This window comes from Athene noctua, chromosome 3 (assembly GCF_965140245.1).
Source record: "Athene noctua chromosome 3, bAthNoc1.hap1.1, whole genome shotgun sequence".
NCBI classification, from domain to species: Eukaryota; Metazoa; Chordata; class Aves; order Strigiformes; family Strigidae; genus Athene; species Athene noctua.
This window is the reverse complement of record NC_134039.1, coordinates 73,550,139-73,577,010: the sequence shown is the minus strand read 5'-3', so window position 1 is coordinate 73,577,010 and position 26,872 is coordinate 73,550,139. Positions and strand designations below refer to the sequence as shown.

General features: G+C 43.0%; 2 protein-coding genes across 7 annotated transcripts in view; one reads left to right on the top strand and one right to left on the bottom strand.

The window, feature by feature from the left end:
* Positions 1-9,355, top strand: part of KMT2E (lysine methyltransferase 2E (inactive)) — a 61,458-nt gene extending 52,103 nt beyond the window's left edge. For 2 of the 3 annotated variants that reach the window (XM_074903360.1, XM_074903359.1), the window contains 6 exons: positions 194-757; positions 3,549-3,850; positions 5,762-5,850; positions 5,952-6,068; positions 6,228-6,319; positions 7,073-9,355. In XM_074903360.1, coding sequence (XP_074759461.1) covers positions 194-757; positions 3,549-3,850; positions 5,762-5,850; positions 5,952-6,068; positions 6,228-6,319; positions 7,073-8,587 — 2,679 coding nt within the window. In that variant the 3' untranslated portion in view covers positions 8,588-9,355. The remainder of the gene's footprint in view (positions 1-193; positions 758-3,548; positions 3,851-5,761; positions 5,851-5,951; positions 6,069-6,227; positions 6,320-7,072) is intronic. The other variant, XM_074903361.1, reaches the window with a different exon arrangement.
* A 1,785-nt stretch (positions 9,356-11,140) lies between these two features.
* The window catches only part of SRPK2 (SRSF protein kinase 2), a 147,036-nt gene continuing 131,304 nt past the window's right edge, over positions 11,141-26,872 (bottom strand). For 2 of the 4 annotated variants that reach the window (XM_074903354.1, XM_074903355.1), the window contains 4 exons: positions 20,303-20,372; positions 19,503-19,595; positions 18,976-19,068; positions 11,141-12,798 (listed from right to left, as the gene is read on the bottom strand). In XM_074903354.1, the coding sequence (XP_074759455.1) occupies positions 12,614-12,798; positions 18,976-19,068; positions 19,503-19,595; positions 20,303-20,372 (441 nt within the window). In that variant the 3' untranslated portion in view covers positions 11,141-12,613. The remainder of the gene's footprint in view (positions 12,799-18,975; positions 19,069-19,502; positions 19,596-20,302; positions 20,373-26,872) is intronic. The other 2 variants (XM_074903356.1, XM_074903357.1) reach the window with 2 other exon arrangements.

Genomic DNA, 26,872 nt, shown 5'->3' with positions numbered 1-26,872 from the left:
TTATCAAAATGCTTTTACGTAATACGTGGCAATAGTAGAACTAAGTCTGGCTGTAGAGCTGTTTCTTAAAAATAGATAAATTCATGGTACTGGAAGGCCTTTAATATCACTTAAAGATACAAATGAATGTCAGAATAGTTGCAATTTTGTTGGAGTGTGGAAAAATAGTTCACGTGTTTTTTTCTTCACACAGGGATATGACAGAGCGTCGATTCTAGCACTGAATTCTTTCAGAAATTCCAACCTGACAGAAATGGGCCTGCAAGAAATAAAGACTATTGGATATTCCAGTCCAAGGAATAGGACTGATGTCACACGGCAGTGCACTGGAGAAATGGAATCTGTGTCAGACCTCCAGCTGGGACTCGAAGTAATTGAGCAAAGTGCACTGCATAAAAACCTGGAAGCCCCCACACATGATAGGACTGATTCAAACAGCCAATTAGAAACTGCTCATTGTGGACGGGGCACAATTTATTCTTCCTGGGTAAAAAGTCCCGACAGGACAGGTGTAAATTTCTCAATGAATTCTAATTTGAGGGACTTGACCCCTTCACATCAATTGGAGGTAGGAGGTGGATTCAGAATAAGCGAGTCAAAGTGCCTGATTCAAGACGATGCTAGAGGCATGTTCATGGAAGCATCTGTTTTTTGTACTTCAGAAGATGGAATTGCATCTGGCTTTGGAAGGACTGTCAATAACGACAACTTGATGGATGGAAATTGCACACCCCAGAATCCTCCACAAAAGAAAAAGGTTATAATTTTAAGAATAATTTGGTCTGTCTTACATAGTCTGGTAATGATATTTCTATAACAGAAAGCACCGTAATATAATAAAAAACAACTGATGGCTCATCTTTAGATTCTACAATGTAGAGGACATTATTGAGGGGAAATAATGTTAAGAGCAAAGAGTAAGCCCCATTAGTAAACTTTTTTTCCCAAGTAATAGGTACAAATTCACTTTTACTTTAAATGAGTCTTAAATGAATTGTTCAATAAATAATTGCTTTTGAGGTTTGAAAATGGTTGCTTATGCCACCAAGAATTACAACATTCTATTATACAGAATATGTGGTAGCATCATAGAGATCATATGCTGTGAACAGTCGTTATGAATTACTGCAGGAAATTGCACTGAGCAATTTATGATAACTGAGACTTTAAAATTCTGATTTTTATATAATTAAGGTATCTTGGTTTCACTGTTAGAACTACAGAGAAATCCTTAGTTCCAAGAAAGCTTTTTTTTGGCTTTTTTTATATATATATAAAATTCTGTGTTTGAAAAATAAGCATAATCTAACTTGCTACTCTAATGGAACAATTCTTGTAGGTAAGCTGTGTGGTTGTGGGCAACTCGAACCAGAATTGGCAGTTACATCGCATCCCTGTCTTTGACTGCAATTTACTGTCAGGTTAAACCCCCTCTGCTCCTTGCAGAAAGGATGACAAACATGGAACACAATAGTCTCCAATGGAACAGCTTGCTAGTTCTGTCTCACAACAGATTGTAGTCATCTTTCTTGTTTGAAAGATGTGATTTATTTTCTTTATGAAAGTAATGACCAGGGGGTTGGGGTCATATGTGCAGGCACAGTGGGGCTTTGGCTGTTTGGTCCCATTGCACCCCCTGTACATGCCTCCTCCCCTGTGCCCTGGGGCGTCCTGCTAGGGAGCACTCATGATTCTTCCTTCAGAAGTTCTCCGTCAGAACTGGATTTTTGGTAACTTTGCTTCAAACTGAGACATACCTGAAGTGAAATGATAGGAGCTCTGTTCTTTACCTGGTCCTGACCCTGAGAATTTTAGATTCCATGCATGTAACTGTAGACCTGCTGCTTTGACAAAGCCAAAAAAACCCCCCCATAAACCAGAATTTCTGTAGCTTCACATTCTTATTTGAAGGTTAAATTAATTTCTTTTATCTCATCAACACTTAGTGCTTCAGTAACCCTCCCTCCCTTTCTCTTGCTGACAAGGATTGTTCCAGGTTGTTAATGCTGAGGACTTACGCTACGCTAATCCCCAAATGAACAAAGGTGTGGCTCCCCCTTGACACCTCCCTTCAGGATTCCTGTCCAAATCTCAATGTGAAGAAACAACTAGAGAAAATTGTATCTGTACCCCTAAAAGAATGGGTTTTAGGCTTTCTAAGGCCACAAAAAAGAGCAACTTTAATGTAAAGAGGGGGGGATCTCATGTAAGAAGATGAGGATTCAGGAATTTTGTAGAATAATAGAAGCCTTTTACATGATCCTAGTAAGACATGAATGCCCTTATGCAGTTGTTAAGGGAGATTTTTTCCATATTTCAGCATTTCTGTAGGCGTTTGCTCCTCAATTTTTTTCTCACTATGGTACAGGTTCATTCCATTTCAATATCGTCCTGTACATAGTGGCCACACTGCATGGATTTAATCTAACATTCAAGCTTTTCTTTAAAGCAGTGTTCTTCAAGAGATCCCAGTCATGTGATGTGGAAATAATACAAATTGTTTCAAAGCAAGATCAGTTCTTAACCTAAACTTTCTTTTATGAAAAATCAAATATTTTTCTTACCCTGTTATATAGATGAGCCTTTAATAGATAGATCTGTTTGAAAACAAATAAACAAAAAAAACTAGGACTGCAAAGCAGGCTGCCTTGATTTTTTTCTACTTTTATTCAGGACTAAGCCAGTTAAACATAAATTTTTTTCATTATTGCACTTCAGTTTCTTGTTTTGGATGCTACATGGTTTAGAGTAGGTTGTTGATGTCTTTAGTGAAAACATGTGAAAATTTATTTTTCTCCCTGAAATTAACTAGTAAACTGTTTTCTGTTCTATGGAAACTTCTGTGTAGTGATTTTTGAATACATATATATAAAGTAGAAACCACTTTCCCTGTCATTTGTTGTTTTTGGTAATAAACTTTACTTGGAATTTAGCTTTAAAATACATTCTTAATCCGTCTCTTTTAGAGTCCAGTAAAGACAGAAATTCAAAATAAACTGGGAAAATAATTTAAGTTGCAAATTCTGTGTGTTAAGAAGAATGTATGAAGAGTTTAAGAAAATCCTTTGATATATGCAGTAGAGTGAGGCAGAAGCATGGTGGGTTTTTCATATGAGGGAGTCAGACTGAGTGCAGGATGTGACCTCTCTGAAAATGAGCTTTACTGTATCATTATACTCTTTGCAGTTCCAGGAAAAACTATAAAGTCCCTTGTAGCTTCAACCTACAGTACGACTTCAGCAGCAAACCTGTTGCTGCATCATCTTCTGCTTGTTCCCTGAGGCATAATGCGTATTTCCTTCTCTTGGCAGAAGCTTTGTTTTTTTTACATAGTCCTTAGAGTCCTCAGTAGCTAAGTACTCTGTAAATTCACTGCAGATGTGGTGAAATATCTTCAATGAATCATCCCCATTTACTTTTAGAACCAAGTAAATGGCATGTCTTATTGAAAGAATACATTTAATTGAAACCGTGAGAAAGGAAACATGTAAACTTCCATTCTAATGTTTATTTTGTTGTTGTGTTTTTTTTTTTTTTCTTCTCCCTAGGTATCCTTATTAGAATACCGTAAGAGACAACGAGAAGCTAGAAAAAGTGGCTCAAAGACAGAAAACTTCCCCCTGGTTACTGTGTCTCCTCATGCTGCTGGTGGAGGAAATACAAGTAGTAACAATGGTGCTAACGATGGGTATAACAACAGTGGTGAAAACGGGGAGCAAACGGATAACGCTGCAAGCCTACCTTTACCACTGCCAACTACTGTTTATAACGCAGCTCCAGAAGACATTGGCAACAACTGTGCAATTAAGGAATCTTCTTCCAGTGAGAAGAATGAACCAGAAGTTCAGTGGTAAGACACAAAAAATACAGGACTAAAATGCCAAGGAATTATTTACTTAATTCTAAGTCTTTTCTATTTGAAGTCTAGTTTTCATTGGTAAGGGTGCAGTTGGAGATTACTGATTGGAAGCCCTTCTTTCAGATTAGTAAAGAGTTGTCTTACCTCTTTCCTCAGAAATATAGCAGATAACCACAGAAAGATTAGAATATATGAAAAATTACCCATAAGATACTGATTAACTTATTTTAATTGTGCTTTTTTTTGTTTTCTAAGAGCAAAATAGGTAACAGTTTGAGCAAGACAAGTTGCCTAGTTCTAGATTATAAAATGGCATAGCTAAAGTACAGTTGTAAATCCCTAGCTAATGGCATCAGTGAGCAGGTGTACTCCTGCCACCCTTGCACAGGTCGGGCTGTGTGTGCTTGCAAAGGTGCGTGGAGGAGAGAGCAGTGGCAGGACAAGAGGATGCCCCAATGGCTGGGAGAGATCCGAGTCTGGTTCTCAGCATGGCCTTGGCTCTGCACTCATGTATCTCCACTGCTTCATCTGTGCTGAAGAGAGTATTTCTCACCTTTCAAAATTACTACAGGGAAGAAGGGTGGAACAGGAGAATGATCTGTATTGATTTAAGAAGAGCTTCTAGAAGACTTCACAAGTCTGGTTTTGGGGTGATCTGGCTGGCATGTGGTTGTGGTGTTTGCTGTTGCTGAAGCGCAGCGTGCAGGGCTGCATGCAGTCTGCCTAACAGTTCTTTCTGCTCAGGTGGGGAGCGTGTGGCAATGCTGTATCATTGTTTATGGTTGTTAAATAGCTCCTCTGTGTGCAGACTGTATGCTCTGTTGGATGCCATGCCAGCTACTGCCAACAACTAGAAATCCTGGGGAGAGAAACAGCGTGAAGGGAGATGAGGTAGAATGACCTCAGTCTGTGTAAATGTTGCACAGCCTTTGGTAGCCTTAAGGTAGACGGTCAACTGGTGATGCTGTCTCCAGAATGTTACTAGCACCAGATAAACCTTGCAGATGTTCTTTATGCCATAGCAAAGGCCCAGTGGTGTTGGGGATGAACAGGGGCTGAGTTGAACAATAGCTCCAGCTATTCCAGAGTAAAAGGATTTTGTAGAGCCAATTGGAGAACATAAGTGCAGTCTTCAAAGTTTCACTGACAAGGGGCTGTGTAGTTAACTATTCAGAAACTAGTGTATCTATACTGTAAGTAAAGAATGGGAGCAGAATTTATTAGTAAGTTTTTGCAGTAATCCTGCAGACAGCACCAAAATTTTAGTACAACAGTATTGTAGAGTAATGCCCTGTGTTCTTGCCTGAGAGTTTTGTAAAGTACTGTCATTTATTTTCTTCTCGATCAGGTTGTGATTGTCAGATGTAATTGGTTATAAGAGAGAAGATATGACTTCATATCCACCATCTGGCAAGTTAAATGTAGTAGCTTAAACAGACATGTATTTGTAGTTGTGCAGTACTTACAACTGTGGATCCACTATTAAAGAGCGAATTCTTTTTTTAAAAATAAAAAAAAAAAAAAAAAGGAAAAAGACTGTTTCCAGCAGTACCTGCAACTTTTATTTTTTGAAGTGTAGTTTTTGACTTTTCAAGTGTTTAGAAAAAGGAAAAAAAAAAACAAAAACAAAAAAACCCCACAAATCTACAGAAGTCGTTTCCATATTAAGAGGAATTATCAGTTCTTGTAACAAGGCTGCAGGCAACCAGTATATTCAAAGTGGGTGAAAATAGATACAAAATACTTAAGGCATGTGATTTGTTATGTACAACCAGTTACTTGGCTCTTACATGCAGTCAACACTGTAATTGTTCTCTGACCCCATATTTGTGTATACATCGTCCTAAATTTGGTAGGTGGAATTACATGCTCTTAAATGTAAAATGTGCTTCTGTCTTCCAGGACTGCATCAACCTCAGTGGAACAAGTGAGAGAACGAAGTTATCAGAGAGCTTTACTTCTCAGTGATCACAGGAAAGACAAGGACAGTGGTGAGTTGATTTATCATGTCGAAGGTGGATAGATCTAAGCCGTTCCCCCGTGGTAGTCCGTAGTCATTCTAATACTGTGTTTGGGTCTGCTTCATCTGTAGGGGGAGAACCACCTTGTAGCCCATGCTCACCGTCTCATGTTCAGTCTCCACCTTCATCTCATTCAAATCTCATTTCCCAGTTGCAGCTTAAGGTCCCTTTCACTGAATTTATGGAAGGTCAGTAAGCAGATGACCTTGTATGACACTTGACATGTTGAATAGTCTCTTACAACAACTTTAATAGCTCTTTTAAAGTCAAATGTAAAGTGCTTAGCCATCTTTGCAAAAGACTTGATTTTTCCCACTCTTACATTTACCTCTGCTTTATGTCTGTAGAACCTGATCCTGAAAATCCAGAGCCTACTTCTGAATGTCCGTCCCCAGATACTTCACAAAAGACTTGCAAGAGTCCGTCAAAAGCAAGCAAGGTGAGGCACAGCGTGTGCAGGTGCATACATGCTAGCGTGTAGGCTGTATAATATGGGTATGAATACGTACATACATCTCTGATTTATCTTAGAAAATGTCAATCTCTTGATTTACTACTTAGATGAATGTGTATTTATGTAACCTATCTGTGCAATCATTTAACATAGGTAAGCGTTTGATTATTTGTGGTACTCCATACATGCTACAAGTTGGTTTACGTACTGTGTCTCTTAACAGGAGCTAAACCATGTCACAGTCTGGCATAGTTTGTCAGAGGAGCACTGATATGGAGAAAAATGCTTGCCTGTACAGTATTAAATTAAGTAATTCAAGTTCTAAGTGTTAAGTCTGTTTTCTTGCACTGTGCCTGTTTTAAAGTGTTAAATAACTTTAAAAATGGCTTTGTTTTTGTAAATGCTCTTGTCTGGAAGTATTTCTTTCAGACTCAGAAATCTAAAACTTTAACAAATAAAGTTTTTTTGATTTTGACTTTGACCTGATAGGTCATGTTTCTGTTCCTACTTCACGCTTGCTAGTCTTCAACTTTGAAGAATGATTGATAAGGACTTGATAAAATTTTAAGCTTTCTGTTGTCTGTTTTTCTTATACCAAACATATATCCTGTTCCTCCACACTTTTCCACCATCAGGGGGAGAGAACAATATTCTGAGAAGTTTTTTTCATTCTAACAGAACATGTGTAGTTGAGTACTTTGAGTGCTGTGCCCTGACTGACTTTTTTTTTCATTCTAGCCCTCTTCACCGAGTCCTGTAGTTTCAACACAGTCACTTGGGAAGACACCCACAAAACCAGATTCGCACTGGGAACCTGCAGCTAATGCACCTGAGGCCGAATGCGCGAATCATCCCAAACCCGAGCTGCAACAAAAACAGCTGACAAACAACGTCCAAGCACTTTCAAAAAATCATCCATCTCAGTCACATCTGCGCAGTTCCGCTGAGCAACTTTGCCATTCACAGAAGTTGCCTTCTGCACCTTTGAAGCTGCATTGCTCCCCTTCGCCTCATGTAGAAAATCCCCCCAAGTCCTCCACCCCTCATGCACCCGTGCAGCACGGTTACCTTTCACCAAAGCCTCCCTCTCAGCAGCTGGGCTCTCCATACAGACCTCATCATCCCCAGTCGCCGCAAGTGGGAACGCCCCAGAGGGAAACGCACCGCAGCTTCTACCCGGCAGCACCGCCCCTCCAGCCCAGTAATCAGCAGCAGGCTAGCGGACCCCTCTTTACTCAAACAACTTCAGGACAATCTTCAGCTTCCTACAGCCAGTTTAACCAACAAAATTTGAACAGCAATGCACCACCTCCCCCGCCCCCACCCCCCCCTTCTTCTACTTACTATCAGAGCCAGCAGCCCTCTGGAAACTTTCAGAGCTACAGCCAGCTGAAGGGCAGCCTACCCCAGCCAACTGTGTTTTCATCTGGACCAAACCAAGCACTTCCTGGCACCGCGGGTCAGCCAGCGGTGCCGGGGCACCACGTAACTGCGGGGCATTTCTTGCCATCTCAGAACCCCAGTATTCATCACCAGGCATCGGCGGCTGCTGCTCCTCCTCCTCCTCCACCACCTCCTGCTCCAGGACCTCACCTCGTGCAGCAGCCTAGTACTCATCAGCAGCACTCTGTAGCACACGTCGTCGGTCCAGTCCACGCGGTGGCCGTGGCTCCCGGATCGCACATCCATTCTCAAGCTGCTGGTCACCATTTGCCACCGCCGCCTCCGCCGCCGGGTCCTCTCCCACACCACCAACCTCCCCACCCTTCTGCGGGACACCAAGGTTTGCAAGCACAGCACCAGCATGTTGTAAACTCTGCGCCACCACCCCCGCCGCCCCCCCCCTCCAACGTTATAGGCTCGGGGCATCACCCAGCATCAGCACAAGGGTTACACCACCCCTCTCATCAAGGACCCCCTCACTTCCCTTCAAATGCGCACACGAGCGTGTCCTCCTACTCCTCCCAAGCCCCCCATCACACAACGTTAGGACCTGGCCCTCAACATCAGCCTGCTGGAACGGGACCTCACTGCCCCCTCCCTGGCCAGGGCCCTCACATCCAACCTCCAGGACCAAACAGCATCGCCACCCCCCCTGCTTCGGGGTTCTGCCCCCACCCTGGCTCTGTTGCCCTCCCCCACGCAGTGCAGGGCCCGCAGCAGGCGTCACCGGTGCCTGGACAGATCCCCATCCACAGAGCACAGGTGCCACCCACTTTTCAGAACAATTACCATGGTTCAGGGTGGCATTAAAATGGATCCCTCTACTTCTAAACATTTTTAAAATGTTCTGTAATATAAACTGTGTATATTTCATATGTACCTGTTCAAGGTACTTTTTAAAGCTTGTACATGATACTTTGTATAAAAGCAAACACCAGTGCTCTTTCATTGTATTCTTTCCATTTTTTGCTTTTTAAAATTCCTGAAAATGTGCTGTTAAGCCAGTATTAGGTATTTCTTTTTATTTTGTAAGTGAACATTCCAGCTGTTTTTTCTGGCAGTAGGTTTGATGCTGCATAATCTTTAAAAATTTTATTGTTGCAGTTAAATTCATTTAGTGAATGTTTTCTATATTACTTTTATACATATGTAATTAAATAAGTACACAGGCTAAGTGATGGCACTAACAGTTTTTTTTTTCATTTTCTTCTGTCAACAGTTCTTTGTGTGCATAGAGATAGGAAACAATGCAATACAAATTTTTATAGTTTTGGTGTGGACATGGCTTTTTGTTTCATCAGTTATTTGCAGAAATTGTAATTTAATGTATAGACTGTTTCTAATGTCTCTGACGAGTGCTGTAAATACTGTATTTCTTTTGCTTGTAAAATTGCTTAAAGCTTCTTTCATTTGATATAGTATTGTATATAATAAGTCTCTTTTGCAAAAAAAGAAGTGTGATCTTTGTGAAAGTAGTACAGTATATGATCTTTAATTTTTTTTTAATATACTGTCACATTGCAGCACTGGTTGGGCATTTTAATTCATGTTAATAAATCACAATTATGTCAGTTTTAACTACTTGTCCTGAAAGGGTGGTATGTCTTTAGGGAAGTGCTGACCCCCGCTGGGCTCCTGCTCCTCCCCCCTGGTTGAGGGTTGCAGACACCCAGGGGCTCGTGGCCCTGGCCCTGGAGGGGGCTCTTTCCGCTGCTGAGGCTGGAGGAGAGGAAGAATAATCCCTCCGTGTGCATGTGCCGGGGTGGGCAGCGATGGGTTACACCCGGTCCTGGTGCACTGTCCACCCAGCTGCAGCCTGACCTCTCTTCCCTCAGGGTGGGGCACAGGCCCTCCCCTTAGTGCAGAGCAGGGTACCAAGGCCTTGCCAGACCTGCCAGAAAGGTTAAAAAGAAGCTCAAGTGTGTGGCTGCAGGTTCTCATCACTGCCTCAAAGGAGAGCCGAGCCAGTGCTGCTAAAATGGGGTAGGGAACGTTACAACTCTTGAGCAGTGTTGGGTTTTGTGCAGGCAGGCGTTTATTGCTGGTGAAGAGCAGCAGCTGAGATGGTGCCGCTGCACACACTTACGGGTGCAGAGTTCAGGCGGTGCCCTCGCACCTCGGCAGTGACTGCTCTCGCTTCTGCTCCCCTAACAGGACTCTGCTCCATGACTGACGCCTCGGAACCAGAGAGGAAAACCAGCGTGCAAGAAAACCTGACGTGGGACAGGATGGGAAGCGACTCTTCCTACCCACTGGCGGTAATTCTTTTTAACATGTAGACAGAAACTGCAGCTACTTTAAATTTTCATTTGCCTCCGATTACTGAAAAATTTTGTTGGTAAAAATAGCACACTAGAAATACTTTCCTGAACAACTGCTGTGCAAAACACACACTGTAAGGGATACGCTGCGTTCTGTGCTAGCATGAAGTAGAACAGGATCAGGCCATCAGAGACAGCAGAAACACCCACCCCACCCTACTGGACTGCGCAGATGCGGGTTTTGAAAAGAAAATCTGCATGCATCTCCATAGCCCAACATGTTCAGATCTGGTTGTCCTGACCCCCTTCCCTTCCTCCCTGAAGTAGGTCATCGCATCATCTCAAACACAAGGGTGTAAAACGCACACTGGGCGTGGCGAGGCCTTAGAGCAGTGCAAGGGGCTGAGGCAGGGGCTGCCGAGCGGTGCTAGCGCTGCGCAAGGCTCCAGCCAAGCAAGGGCAGAAGAGCGCTAGCACGGTGCCCTCGCTCACCTCTGAACTGCACGTTGTGCCTATGCGAGGATTTTCTTTGTATTCATGAACAAGCCCCTCATCAGTTGCAGCAAGTAGGCACTACGCGGGGCATGAAGCTGAATGTAATTTTTACCTCTAGCTCTGGCGTCCCTTGTGGCACTGTCCTTCGCACCAGGGTCGTCCTTGTGGCCGTTGGAGGCGGTTCCAGGGTGAAGCGCTGGGGGCGGGAGGGTGAAGGCTGGACGCATGGCTCCGTGTGCTGGGGCCCTGCCAGCAGTTTCTCCTGACCGGTGCGTATGTGTCGCACTCGGTGGTGGCTTTGCCGTTCCTTTTTGGAGGAGTGGCTGCACCGGCCTACTGGTGAGGCGGTAATCGTTTGCTTGTTTACAGTAGTTCAACACCTTGTATGAAATAACACCCTCTTTCCGTTACACCTAGCAACCACTTACACACAGCTCTCGTGCCACCTTACCCTTCGGGATGTGTTGCCAGTGAACACCAAAAGCTGCTTTTTGGTTGGCCAGGCTAAAACAGCCCCCCCCCCCCCCCACCACCACCACCGCGACACGACCTCCAGCAAACAAACAGTTGGAGTCAGGGCTAGCAAAGATTCCAATGACCAGCACACTGTCTGAAAAAACAAAACACTTTAATTAGACAACTGCAAGCACCTCAAACAACTGGTTATTGTTACAGCATGGGGCTATCTTCTCACAATCTAGTTATTGCAAAGGCATGTGAATAAATTTCATATGGACAAAGTCAAGAAAAAAGTGGCACCGTAGTTACATGAAGATCAGAAGTAAGCTTACATTCATCCCACTGACTTCTAAAAGAGGCCAAAACACACCTCCGTACTGTACATTCTAAAATCTGTATTGCCTATAAGCTTCAGCCTATGCAGCTTTTTTTCCTAGGAAACACGTAATTGTTGCGTGCAACTTACAACAGGTAACGTATGTCTAGTTATGGGAAAGAATAAAGCTAGTGCAATTTGTTTTAGAAACATGTAAAGCTATGAATGGAATGAGCATGATTTTGCTTCTTGGATTATTTTACCCACTGCACTGTAAATATCTGCAGCTATATCCTTCCTTAACTGATGCCAAGCACACACTTTTATTATAAAAGATCAGTAATTCTACACAGAGAGTGGTTCTCATGCTCGACTTTTAATTAACTTTTTTTTTCTTAAGGTATAGTACAACTTACAGTGCTTATAAAAAGGCAACACCATATGGTACCATGTCTTCACTATCACATTGTAAGGGAAATTGCTATTTTTCTTTTCTTAAAAGCACTTGAAATAGGCAAAAGTCCTAAAAGGGAGTGCTAAATGGTAATGCATACTTTATTAGAAAGAAGTCTAGCCTTCCTTTAAAGTGCCGTTTGGGGAATGAAATCCTGTAAACCAGAGCCACTTTGTTTAAAATCCAATGAACGGGGAACTGCTACAGAATAGAAAGTTTACACAATCCCTTAAAGCAGTTTAAAAGTCCACTACATGCAATTGGTTTGCTATAAAGCTCTCTAAAACTTAGTCGCTTTACTCTGAAATTGAGTCCCCAGTCCCATATTTAAATGGCAATAAACATTTACAGGGTGCATTTACATACACTATAATACAAGAATGACGTCCCTTTGCCAGAAGAGAAAATTGTACAATTCCTCGCCATAACTCAGTTCTGACTTGATAAATTTCTTACGCTCGTAAATTATATAATATGCATCAGCTAAAATATTTTTTTTTTTTCATAAATAGTTACAAAACTTGCCAAAACACATGGGGGGAAGTTTCCTTTGTTCAAAAATCTGACATCTGAAATGCCACACAACACAAGAAACAATGCTTAAAGACACGTTAAGTGTTTTCTGAAGAAAGTGGGTGAGTAAACTACTAGCTGAAGACAAAAAGACTACCCTTCCCCAAGAACACAGTGCACAAAAAGCAAAATGTCAAACAGTACCTCAAGCAAAATAAAGGTCTGAGGATTGAAGCCAGCTCACGTGTGATCCTGCTAAAGAATTTGTGACAGTCACCATTTAGGTCCGATGCATTGGAAAGTGGTTGCTGGCTTTTTTTTACAGCTGGGAGATTCTGCTAAGAATTCAGCCATGGATGCCTAAGGCATTCTCCAGCTGAAGCACGTTTCTCTGGGACCATTTCTAGCATGGGGATCAGGAAATCTGTAAACTGTGCAGCATCTTCATGAGGCCACCCATACTTCTCCACAAGCACATCAAAAAGACTCCAAGGTTTCAGCTTGGTAATGTGTCGGAGTTCTCCTGCAAACAGAAATATTACTGGCATTAGAAAAATACCTCGTTATCCCTGCTGGCGACTAATCCCTGTTCCGTTTTTCTCCCACTCTGCATTCACAGCACCTTGACCAGGCCGAGAATCATTATTTAGGAAGGGCAGCACATCGCAAGCTTGCTTGAGGTCCTCAAAGGAGATGAGTATGTCCGATGTCAAAACCAAGAAATCATTCCTACGCCAAACTGTATGTTACACCTGGACTCCACTGTACACATCATTTCTGATTTTTCCTGCTGTCTTCATTCTGTCTCCCACACGCAAAGGCACTCATTCACATGCACGCTCACGCCGCGGGCAAAGAACACTGCAAGCCTCTCAATCAGCCAACGAACCCGAATTTCACAAAAACCAATCCCGAGAGGGAGTCTGGGCAGCACAGGTCACCTCCTCGCTACGTGGCTTTTGCCGACAATGCGGCAGAGCAGCGATTCCTCCCAGACCAAGCCAAACACAGAGGTTTGGCACTTGGAGGTTCTGCTCCATCTCCCCCGAGAGGCTGGGCCCAAGTCCTTCCTGAGCAGGAAGCACCTGCTGCTGCCCACATGTCCTTCAGCCAACCACTAACACAAGCGGTGGCAGCAGCTGCAGGATTTGATTTCCATCAAGGAGGGGGCATACGGCCAGCCTGGCAATGTGTTTCAGACCAAAATAAATGAAGGAAGCAAGAACCCTCCTGCCATTCAAACCATAAATGTTATCCAGGTCTATCCACAGGTCATCCGGCATGACAGGAAAGACAAGGCACTTCTGGCTGCTCCTTCCCTCTCCACTGCCACCTCCCTTCTTCCCAAGCATGTATCTGAGCCAGGGAGTCTCCGTGTGATGCTAGAAAAAGCACTGCAGGGGCCCCTGTGGCGCTGCTGCGATGTCCCCTGAACTGCTGAGGACAGCGATGGGTTCTCCCCCAACCCGTGGAAGCTGAATGTGACTCACCCACAGCCTCACAAGCACACTACACCGTCCCATATGGGGGCACGCAGGCCACGCTATTTTTAAGCAAAGTGGTTTGGCAACTTGATTGTTGTCCCTGGCTGTAATCCACTGCTCATAAAACCATCGGATGTCAGCTCGCAGGTCTGAGTTTCTGTACATCCCTCTTGACTACATCCTGGGCAGAAACAACGCTTGTCTTCAGACTGCCCCTCAGAGTCTCAGCATCTGAATGCAACGGATGAAAACTGCCACAGCCCAGCAGGACACACCTGCTGCTGCCTCAGGCCATAGCAGAAGGTTCTAGGCAGGGTACAACACTCGAGAAAGCAGCTCTCCAGGTGCTGTCAAAGACCCCAAAAGAGCGAGTGTGCAAATGGTCAAACACTTGCAAAAGAAAGAGAAGAGACCTGCTGGTAGCAGAAAGTCAAGAAGTGCTGGCCCACTGTCCTCTTTCCTTTCCATCTTGCAGGGCAGGAGGGCTGCTGAAAGAGAGGAGCTAAAGCAGAGGGTGTATCCTGCCAGTTCATGTCTGTACATTTACAGTACAAGCATGTCCCATCAGAACCTGCAAGTCAAGCAAAGGCTCTGCTTTGGGCACATACTGTCCCACAGTATCAATGTACAAAAAGGACAGCACATCTTAGAGAAGTGTATTCATTTCAGGCTCTCAGCCCTTTAAAAACTTTGTGCAACTCTGAAATTTAACTGCTGAAAAATCTTACCCTTTTGAAGGTTTCCAGAAGCATGTATCGGTGACTACTAACAAGAACAGGTAGTAAACAATCTAATAAGAACACATAAACCCAAATATTGCCAGAAAGCAACAGAAAACAGTGAGTCGTTACTGACTCACTGACAAAAAAATTCTCAAAAAAACGACTTAAAAAACCGTCAGGCTGTGTCCATAGCTTCTCCAGCTGACAGCATTCATTGCAAGGGTTGCCATAATCATTTACCAAACTAAACTAGCTTTGGGGAAGTGAGTGTGCTTCCGTGCAGCGCTGCCCCCACCTTTGTATGCAAACGATGCAGTTTAGGTATCTTTATACAACTTGAGGGAGGAAAGTAAGATTGGAAGATGAGGCTCCTGGTGTCACTGTGGAAGGCAACTTCATACTGGTTTGAGGACTCCTTATTTTGTAAAGTGGAGGCTGAATTTGAAGTCCCCAAGCGAAGACCAGCGCACTCCGGGCAGCACAATATTCTGTAGTGTTTTTCTGCTGAGAACAAACTATTTTAGTGCGACGGGATGAAGTTTTCCACCAGAAATTCCATTAAGACTGTAAAAGTATTTAAGATGGGATACAGTAAAAATTATCTGTGTGGGGGCCAAGAATTAAACTTGTGCTTCAGTTTTCAGTAAAGAACACGATGCTGACCATGGAATCAAAATAGGGTAAGTAAAAGACAATTAACACAATGGAGGTGGACGAAAAACTCATCCTAAAGCACTGGAGGAAATGGAGGTGTCTGACAACATTAGACTTTCATCTCTACGAAGTTTGTACCATGACACTGGAGGACAGCAAGGCTGTACCTTTATTCAAGGGAGAAATGAAAAGAACAGGCCCACTGGTCTGACACTATCAGTATTCAGGGCATTAACAGGAATTTTCAGAGAAATGCTAAAAATGTAATAGTAAGTGAAAACTTCCTAACAGAAGCTCTTTCTTTACTTTTTTTAATAGTGAAGCACACAGGAAATATCTGGAGAGGACAACAGAGTTATCAGAACTGTAAAAGCCAGGTAGCCAAAGCGGAGGCAGCAATGGACCTTCTGAAAAATTGAATGTTAAGTCAGAAGAAAATTACTAAAGAAATTTCTGAAGGACCTGTGGGGACGAAGATGCTATTTAAAGCTTTCTCTGCTGACTGTAACAAAAAAAACAGAGCAGGTCTGTGAAATTTGTCAAAGACAAATTTAAGATGTGTCACCAGGCAAGAGGAGGATGGATTATTGAACAGTAAGAAACAGATGATGTGAAGGACTGGGGAAGCAGCAGTGGGATACCTGCTACCTTGTATTTTGAGGACATGCTCTCAAGAACTAATGGAAGAACTGCTAGTGAGGCCCCATGGTGCAGTAGATGGAAGTGAGGGAAAGGGAGGAGACCCCTTCCCTTCCTGGATGGTAAGTAAGCAGCATTGCTTTTCCTTGTTACAACTTCCAATGAGCAAAGCCAGTATCTAACCAGCATCTTAAACAGGTTCAGCTCACAAGGAAACAGGGCTAGCAAATACCAGAATTAAAATAAAAGGGACCACAGTCTAGAAAAATATGAAAGGTTTTTTAAGTTTAGTGACAAAATGTATTAATCATTTTTACAGACAAACTAGCTTCCATGAAGGCACTGGAAAAAAGACTGACTGGAGTTATTACTGGGCTCAATCAAGATGAGACCCTATAAAAAGTACATGAGCATTTGCATTATAGTGACTAAGAAATAACCTATAAATGCTTTTCCTTTTTTAAATGCACCCTCCTATTTGAATGTCACAAACTCCTTCAGAAATTGCTGAGAAGAGACTCAATCCTGTAAACTCGTTAGTTGGTAACACCTTTCCTTTTGTCCCTGTGACTTCAGCGGAACTATTCAAATGTTAAGAGCTTCTCTCTGAGGTTGAACTTGCTTTTGGACAGGAGCAACACCCAAGCTGTGACTTCCTGATGTTCACCCAAGGCTGATGTTTTCAAAATAGGAGCCTACAGTTAGATTTCTAAGATCACCTTTACACCATAGCATGACATTTTCAGAAGAGCCTCAGGCTTGTAATACATGGCCTCTGATAAGTGCTCAGGCCACAAACAGATGAGTAAAAAATGCAGCAGCCAACTATGAAGCCTCTTACTCCCTGCCAGCCCATCAACCTCAAATCCCTCCTGGGGGCACCAGAGAGGCTGGCCAGGAAAAAGGAAAAGGTATCTGGTGCCCAATTAAATGAAAAAAGTCTCAAATAGGTGAGCAGGAAACTCACCACCTTCATTTTTCCTCCATAGAACATGTCAGTTTTCCTGACTTGCAACAGTAGAATAACTGGTATGATCCAAAACCACAGCTTGGGCTATTACTCCATCTTGCATTTGAGATTTTCTGTTGCAAGCAGAACAGCTGGGATGCAGCCTACTTAAGCTTCCACAGCAAACCTGCACTTACATTTTCTGTGGTGGGTGAACAAAGTCTTCTGAAGTGCTTAAAACCCAACCAGAGCCATGGCAGATGATGTCTCTGAGGAACGTCACTGAAGTTCAGGCCCTAGAGGACAACAGCTCACCTTGCAGTGGGAGATGCTGATGGAAGCACGTGAAACTCTCCACTTCATGGGAATTTTACAAACTGCCCTCTTCTGTGTGCCACAAACACTGTGGTTATTGTGTAACTGTTAACCTCATTTTGAGGTTCTCTGACATTATTAGAAAATGCCAGTCCATCTGGTGCAAAGTGAAAATTAGGAACATGAGATACGCTTTAAGGGCTGGTTAGGCTGGGGGGGGCTTTCCTAATTCAGTACCTGCCTCTGACAGTGGCCACAGGAGGGGCAGGGAGGGCAGCAGAGGATCCTTTCTGCAGGCCCTGCCCTCGCTCCTGCAGCTGCAATCCCTGCCGGGGGGTGCCAGAGGGTACCTCCTCCCCAGCCCTTTTACTGCTTTAAACATTTACGGACCTGTCAGTCCCGAGTTCATTTGTCTCAGTTAACAGGAGATTGTTTTTGAGCCTGCAGATAGAGCCTCTCTCTACAGCCCCCATGGCAGCAGGCTCCTGAAGCTCCCTGCCTGCTGCGCAGAGAAGCGCTTGTTCTGCAGCCACCCCCTGCAAGTTTCACTGGGTGTCCCCCAGCTTGCATATGGTGGGTGCTGGCAAACAACAGCTGTTTTCAGCTTATCCACCAACTTCCTGATTTTGTAAACCTTAGTTATTCCTCCAGCAACCTCTCCCCTCCACAATAAAACGCCCCAGGCATTTTCGACTCCCCCAAATGGCAGTTGCTCTATCTTGTTGATCATCACTGTTGCCCTTCTTCACACTGTGTTTAACACCATTACATTTTCCTTAAGGCAACGAAGGCATGCAGAGGTCCCTGCAGTACCAGAAACACCGCGCACAGAACGGCGACTCTCCCACAGGAGGGGATGAATCACTGGACTGTCTCCTGCCTCACAACCCCACCCTCTCGCAGCACAGCGCCGCCGCCTCAGCCCCGCCGGCACCCCAGGTGCCCGATGCAGCTGGTCGGTGCTGGCCCTGCCACCAGCTTGTGTGCTCGGGCACCTGGAGGCACGGCAGGAGGAAGCTGCAGCACTGTGCAGCAGGAGATCGTACCTGCTGTGGTCAGCGGCCCCAGATGTTCCCCCACCACGCTGCAGGAGGCCCTGACATACCCAGCCTCTCAATATAACACTGTGCTGTCTCATGCACTGAGGGCACAAAAGACACTTGAAGCATCACCACATTCCTTCACGTGTCAAAAACCTGTCTTAAAGAGCAGTCTGGGCAAAGTACAAAAATGTAACGGAAGCGTAAGGCCCCGTGCATTTGCTCAGATTAATTACTTTCTTGCAGCGATTGACAAAGGTTTTAATTTTAGAGGTGTTACACTTCTGTACAACGCCAAACACAGCTAAGTCATCACCCATGGTATGGCTGTGGCACTCGGGTATCATGGTAATTGGGAGCATCTGAAGTGAGACAGCACGGCGCAGAGCAGAGCAGCTTTCTCCATTGCTCTGCCCCAGAGCTGTCTTTTCTGCATGCTCCCTCTTCAGTGAGGTTACGAGAGCATGAGGACTGACTGCACGCAGCTGTGTGTCTACTGCCCAGGTATTCCCTTCCCACCTTGGTTACTCCTTATCAGTAACAGCTGCTGGACCACTGTATATGATCAAAAGTAGCTGGCAGATGATTTCCCATCACATTACAAGCTACACATCACCTGATTCCTTACGTTTACGTGAACATTAGACAACAGATTCACACAGACATTTGTTAACATCCACACTTTGTTGAGTGCATCCCAAAATGAATTTTAAATGAAATATTGAAATGAATACTGCAAATTGTGGCTTTTCTCAGAAAGCCAAGTTTACACCAAAATTCTTCTTTAATAAGAGCTCTCCATTTAAATGGATATATTTCTTCAGTACCCATAAATGAACATAATTCTCCTTCTGGATAGTATTATGCTTTAAATTAGTGTTGCATAAATACCGTTACCTTTTTTGGTGAAAAACTCCTTGGAATATTTCCCCAACATAGCGTATTTTCGAGGGATTTTTCCCAGCAGTTCAATGATCAATGCTATGTGGTCTGCATTGGAGAACATTGCCAGCAAAACAGAAACATACAACAGTTTAATCAGTACGTTGCATGCACACACTAACACTGGCCCGGTACAGACAGAAATAGATTGATCCTGGTAAAAAAGACACGTGCACACTGCTCAGTGGCTGATTTGGAAGGATGCTTTCAGCAAAACTTTCTTCTCAAAACAACATGTATCAGCTACTACAAACAAGTTTTGCTATGTAATTTAAAATCTACCAATAGTTATTTTTCAGAATGCTTAGCTAAAAAAAAAATTTTTTTTTTTTTATCACAGATTCCTGTGTATTTTGGTTTTTAAAAAGAAATTTTTGTTATGTGGTTTCAGGAAATGCTCCTCAGTGGGACATGCTACAACCAGCAACAGCAATTCCACTTCTGTCTGCATCACGGCACCTTTCAAAAAGAAGAGGTACTACCTCTGCGATTGAAGAATTCCCGAGAATATTTTCCAGATAGAGCAAAGTGCCTTGGGATATTGCCTAGCAGCTCTATGATGTGTGCTATGTGGTCTATGAGGGAGAGAAAAAAAGGATACGGGAGTGGAAGGGGCAGGGAAAGGATGGGATAAAAAAGAAGAGGAAAGAAACTGGAATTAGTAAAAAATCAGAAATAGTTTCAAATCAACAATGTTTGCAGCAAATCCATGCAGAGGTTTCCAGGATCAGCAGAGCTCTGGCATCATTAGTAGCATTTAGGAACAATAAATGATGCCCACATTACCACTGCAAAGAGCATTTACAAGCAAACAAGCATGAAAATGGACAGGTATACAGATGGAAGCAGGAGTTAATTCTGATTTTTTAAAAAATTAGTAATTGCCTAATTCAAATAAAAATACACAATGTAAACATTATTCCAGTGTCACTCTTATAATGAGAAAATACTATAAAGTTCAAATCTGTCGTTTCTTTTCTAAACTAAAATGTTGTTATTCTCAATCAGGTTTCCACACATATGCAATCTTACAAGAAGGGCAGTTTAATTCCTTCAGGCAGTTGTTAAGTAGATGAGTATCTGCAGAAGGGAGTTTTTGCCCACACATTGCTACTGATGGAACTTAAAACTAAAAAGAAAAAAATCATATTTATATTCTGAAAACAGTGTGTATGAACAGTTCACTCAAATACAAAATTCAACCCCACTGTAAGCTCACTGGAAATTTAAGAGAAGTGTGAAAATATATAGAAACTCATATAACATCTCAAAAGATTCGTACCTTCATCCCTGGAATAGTCTTCACCAGAGTGTGGTTCAAACAAATAATCTCCAGTCGCTAGCTCAAAAGCCTATAACATAACAGACATACTTATGGGTATTTCAGAAATAATGGTTTTAATCTTAAGATGTCAGCAAAACATCACAACTATCTCAGAACCAAGAGGGAATTAACATTCAAAGCTCAAGGCCAACAACTGGATTTGAGACGGAGGAGAGGCCACTTACCTGGCGAGCCCCGTTCCCGCAGTGCAAGGACAGCACGAAGCCAGGCTCTGGAGCGAGCCCCGCGCTCAGCCCCGAGCACACCCCGTCACTATGAGAGGCTGGAGGTTTGGCAACAGGCAGCACGCCCAGACCCCCGGCGTTTCTGCCTACTCAGCCAGGATGAAGGAAGGAGATGGACAAGGAGTGTGGAGCTGTGGTCCCTCCCCAGCAGCCCCTGGGGCTCCACCGGCTTACCAGGGAGTATTTGGGTCATATTTTGGTCGTCAGCGCCGTCCCAAGTGGCAGGAGGCAGCAAACAGCATCCAGCTGCAGAGGAAGCGATTCTGAACAGATCGGCTGCACGGGGGTGTGAAGGGGGCATCAGTGTAAGCTGATGTTAAAACATGTTTTTACATACTAATGCGTTGGCTGTTGATCATGTTACATATGTGTAAGAAATACCCCTCTCAGCATCATTAACTAACTATATAATAAAGAGCTACACTTGTATCTGAAGGCTAATTATCGGTCATCGCATGTTGGGGACTGAAATAAAAAAAGTATGAACAAATCATAAATAAAATCCATTTATAACTATAATTAATCACTTGAAATTAGCAAATGGGGCAAGCTTCCTTGATGACTCTAAATCTACAACAGTTTTTTAAAAAGTGTTTTTGTTGAATCAGAAGTCAAAGTAAACACTGCAATCACAGGGTAAAATACTGAGACTGACTTTGATGAAGGAATCCAGAGCAGACATCAGGATGACTGATCCCTTCGGGCCATGCAATGCTTCAATGGGATGTCAACCATATGTTAGGTCAGGACAAAACTGAGTTTCACTTTATGGGTGTCATGAACATTAAAAGCTGCAAAGCACTGAAGTAAGTCGGGAGCCCATACTTGTGTACAAACATGGCTTCACCTAGCCTAATTTGTTAAACTATTCTCTTTCTGCTCTGGACTGTCAATTACCCAAGCAGCCACAGGAATCTAATTCTTTCCAGGTGGTTTAAACATCAGACTGTTTTCCATCTCCAAGACCAGAGAAAACATCTGATCCAGAAAATCATTCCAAGTATCAGGCAGAACTTCCTGGCACAGTTCTAGGATGGGATTTCACTCTGTTAGTACATTTACTACAAAATATTTGTCTCCTGAAAATATACACTTTTCTGTTCCAATTCGTAATCTAGAGTTGTTAAATCACCTGCAAATTCAGCCTATTTATGGGCACTTGGCTTTTTCAAGCTGTGAACTGCAGTGTCATCCAAGTGGGCTATAGCCAAAATAATTCATTGCCATTACACACAGCAGCCAAGAAAGCAAGAACGCCCCTTGTTGACATTTTCTGTTGATCCTATGAACAGGTCTTTAATTTCTGAAGTCACTATCACTAATAAACAGTCATTCAATTTTCTTCTTAGTCCACTCTTGGCTCAAGATTGAGCATTTTCATTTTATGGCTTAAAAAAATCTGAAGGGCTTCATAAATTACCAGGTATTTAAACTGAAGAAATTTTTAGAGTAGCCAGAAGAGATCACTGGTAGAGATCTCTAAACACAACATGGATAATACTGTTATTCTCTTGAGATGAGACTGAGCAGCCCCAAGCGCCCCCCCTGTATCTCGTGGGAATATATTCACTGGAAGAGCCGTATCACCTTTCCTAGGAGAACACATGCTGATGGGGCTGATTTCAGAGGACATTAAGAAACTCATTGCTATTTAACAGATTCCTGGAGAACAATGGAAATGTAGTTGAATTTAGCCACAAAGGTAGACTCCAAAGGAATATAGCTTCTGTCCCAAAAAATGAAGTATTAATAGCTTGATACGTCTGCGTGGGACTAAAAAGATTAAATTGGAGAAACTGTAAAAATGGTTCATAGGAAAGCACAAGAAGTAAGCATACCGCTGTGATACACTGAATTTTAGATCAATTTGTATATAATAAGAGCTGCAAGCTCTCGTAGATATGGGATATTTATACCACCATTTTGCTGAAGAGAAACTAAAGCTTTTCAAAGTGCTGCTGATGATTCTTTTTTCCTTTTTGTATAGCTTTGACTCCATGCCCAGCATGGGCTGGAGCTGTGGCATCCCAGACATTTGATTTCCTGATTCTCCTTAAAGGACTCTGCACTGGGAACGAAGAAACTTCTGACTCAGATATACACAGGGACAGCCCAGGGACAGCCTTGCCTTTTGGATGCTGCAATAAATACCTGTAATAGTACTTAGCATTTATGCAGGACAATGTCTCACAAGTTCATCTGTAGTAATCTGGTAACAGGTTCTTAGATATCTGTAGGACGGACTGGCTACATAGTGCAAGATAAATGAAATTAATTGGGCCTTTTAAAAAAAAAGAATAAATCCTTGACCTCGGTTTTTACCATAAAGTAGAAGAATCAGCATTAATAAGCATGTAAATAGACATAAGAAGGACAATGACACCTCTGGATTGTATCAGTCAGAGGAGTTCTGCTCTTTAAGCTGATGGCCAAAGGTGTGGTGCGTCAGAAAGCCTTGCAGTCCTGTTACTGAAGCAGTGCCATGGAAAGAAGAGCTCTCTGCTGCTGGTGCTCAGAACTGCAGTTTTGGCGATGCACTGCTGCTTTGGACGTCCTGAGCACTTCTCTCAGCACTTCTCAACACTTTGCACCCAACTGTAGGGATATAAAATCACCCAGTCTACAGTTTGTGAGTCACCAACACTCTGTGATAAAATCGGGAGGTGGAGACCCTGACAGACAGCAGGTTGAACACAGGTCAGCAGTGCACTCTCGTGGCAATGCAGGCTAACCACGTACTGGGCTGTATGTAACAAGAGTGTTCCCAGCCCTTGGTGGGAAGTGACGTCCCCTCTCTTCAGCACTCATATCTGCAGACCTGTGACCAGTTTGGGGCCAGCAGTATGAGAGAGACCCTGTCAAACTGGAGAAAGGCCAGGGAGGACCTCTAAGACGTTAGGGGGCTGAGCAGAGGATGTTTGTTCAGGTTGAAGAAGGTTGCCGCCCTCCACTGCCTGAAAGTCAGTAACAGAGAAGACCAAGATACACTCTTCTCAGTGAAAGGACAACAGAGTGCAGACACGAGCAGCAAGATGGGAAATTCCAACCAGATAGGAGGGAAGAAAAATCTTCAGCAAGACGGCTGAGCGCTGGGACAGGCTGCTCAGAAAAGCTGTGGAAATACCATCCTGACAGATGGATGAGGCTCTGAGCAACCTCATCTAACCCTGATGTTAACTGTGGTTCAATGAGGAGGTAGACTACTTGAGATCTCTTTCATCCTAAATTTGGTTATTATTCCTATGATGCTACAAATACAGACTAACCGTATTTACTTACTTAGTTTCTAATTGAAAGTATTCATTTATAAAAACTAGTATCTTGACAGAAACTCCGACTTTGAAATATCATCATCTTTTACTTAATGTTGACATTTACCTCAACAGAAATCAGCATTTCAATTATTACATGGAGATAACAAATGAGATACAGCACACTCAACATATGGCACAAAAGCCCAAGGCAATCATCCATCCTTACTGACTGTACTGGAAATTGCTACTTACCACTTTCCTAAGGTTATCGCAGAAAAACAGTCTAGACTGCTTTTCTCCATCTGCAGATGGAGAACCTTTCATGCAAACGGTCACGCTGCTCCTTTTGTAGGCTCTGGAGAGGCTATGATTCCTTCCTGCCACGTGACAGTATATGAACCTACCACAATACTAAACTGTTGGCATCACTATCGTATATTGTGGATCCATGTCTAATCACACAATTGGAAATAGCTACAGTTTCACTGTGTGACAGCTGTGTACTCAATCTGGTGATTGAAAATGGATGCATGCCTAGGGAAAGCTGTCTGGGAGAGGACTGGAAGAATAATTCATTTGGACTGCATCAGCCTCCCTGAATTCCTCTTATGAAGCCCCAGCTGAAAAAGGACAACAAGCTATAGGCCAGAATTATCATTTTGACAGATGAGATCCGGCTTTTGGCCAGTTTCTCTGCCCCAGCTGAAAAGAAGAGCTGTGAACAAGAAGATTGTCACTGCTTTAAAAATAGGCTTAGTTTTAAGAATGCAGTTCCACAGGTAAGTGGGAGCATGAAAAGAAGCGCAAAAGAGCTTTTTGAGGTATGCACACCAGCTGACAATTTGTTCTCCCATGGATATCTCCCTCTGAAGAGCCAGGCAACAGAAAGAACATGAAAGGCATTTTGCATGGTTAGTGCTTGGTGAGAAAGGCCAGATATACAAAACACAGACATGGCATGGGATGCTTGAAAAGGAAACAGGTCTCTTCTGTGCTGGACTCTGATCTCAGAATCATCCACATGCTGAGTGGTTGCTTTGGAAAGTCAGTTTCTTTGGAAAATAATTTTCTTTTGAATGTTTCAGGTTGTCCACCCACCACCTTCAAAAAGGGTGTATAGTGATTAATAACAGTATTTTGTACTGTATCTGCCTACCGCAAAATATGTGCATAGTGACTTGAAGTTTTTCTTGTCTCTCAACCAGATTTCTGATTTTCCATTTTTCCTCAAAAAAAAAAGCTTCTGTGCAGACTGAGGCTTGTCATCACACCTTTAGTATGTGCCACTCACACATACTAGCATGATGATACTCATGATCCCATGGAGGCATGATCGGTTTTTTGCCACTTACAACACAGGAAGAGTAGTTAAGGACAGTTATCTCTCCACCCCACATTAGAGGACATCATGCAAAGCAGTAAACTGGGGGCTGAACTACAAGCACTTACATGTAGGTTTAGTTTTAATATCGTAAGTTACTATTTTCTGCTCATTCTTCATTCTGTCCCTCCAAGTTCTCTCACATGAATAGAAATACTTGTAGTAAAAAACACCCCTGTAAGCTTGCTTGCCTTGTAGTATCATCTCCCTCATTTTGAAAGCTGGTTGCCTGCCCCCTTTCCCTCTCACCCCAGTAGTATTTTCTTTCATCATTTGCATTCTCTTTGGGTAGATAGAACACCAAGTACAATTTTCTCGTTCTTTGACTTTCTACCAATCTACAGCTATGATCTATTTTCTAGTTCTTATTATAAAAAGAAGGTATTTCAGGAATCACAACTCACCACAAAAGCCACCTCAGCTAAGTGTTAAAAACACAGTCTTGTTAATGTCCTAGCTTGTGATATCTCCTCCCCACAGCTCAAGCAAGACTGTACATAATGAACAACCAAAGTCAGATGCTGAGACTCATCATTTCAGGTGCTTTTCCTGACTCCAATTCAAAGAGCATAAACAAGGAAAAGCAGTGGAATCATGGTGCTTGCAGTCATTTCCAGAAGCAATAGAAAGGGATGCCCTCTGCCAGTACTAACCCCTTATCTTGCCAGGATTTCTTGGCAGCAGCAGTGGAGTACTGTGTTCCATGGTTTTTGAGATTTAGGAAATGCTAAATCATGCAGTGCCTGTTCAGTTTCTGCTCCACAGAAAACAACCCTCTCAATATTGCAAATGTGGAAATTCATCCTGATAAAATTAAATGATCAAGGATGGTTTCAATCCTGTCAAAGGCACTGCTGGCTCCAAATCTGTTCCTTTTTTAGGTGAAAATGAAAGATGCACCTCCCTGTTGGCAGAATTAAAATAGGGTTTAGTACAGTATGGGAACATAGAATTTTCTAGAATTTAGTAAATGTGGAGAGAGATTCCCAGTGTCTAGCTTTCCATGAGACCAGCTGAGTATACCACTTAAACAGGCCACATTGTTAAAAGAAAAAGAAAGGGCACTGTGCAATTTCCCTAGCAAAACTTGTAAATGTCCAGCAAATGATAAGCAAACACTCAGAAAAAAAAATTACTACACTTTGTTGAACTCTTTGCTGAGCATAGAACGATCAAACAACTCTGTCATGGTCTAGAAAAGCCCAATGGCATCTAACTTCTTTTATTAGCTTCACAGCATGTCATGCATGCACTGATTATAAGCCTCCAAAGCTATGCATCGTCCTCTTTTTCCCCCCCTATCTTTTCCCCCGCACCCTCTCCTTTTTCCTAAAGATTCAGATTCAGATCACCTGAGCAGAGAACTGGTATTGGCCTGAGGATACTTGCTCTCACCCTTTAAATGTGATTCAAAGAGGTTTGGGGCACAAGAACTGGGCCACGCCAAATGATCTAAAATTAGAAGACTCAGCTCACAGGGCTGCTGCCTTACAATGCTACTTTCTCACTGACATAACACCAGAAGAAACAGAACTGTAAGGTTATTAACACTGAGTTACTTCTCCCTCTTTTGCTATTTGGGTAGTGGTTTATGTACACTTCCAGCACAAGTAATCCTGATCAGAATCTCTGGCTACTCCCATACTAA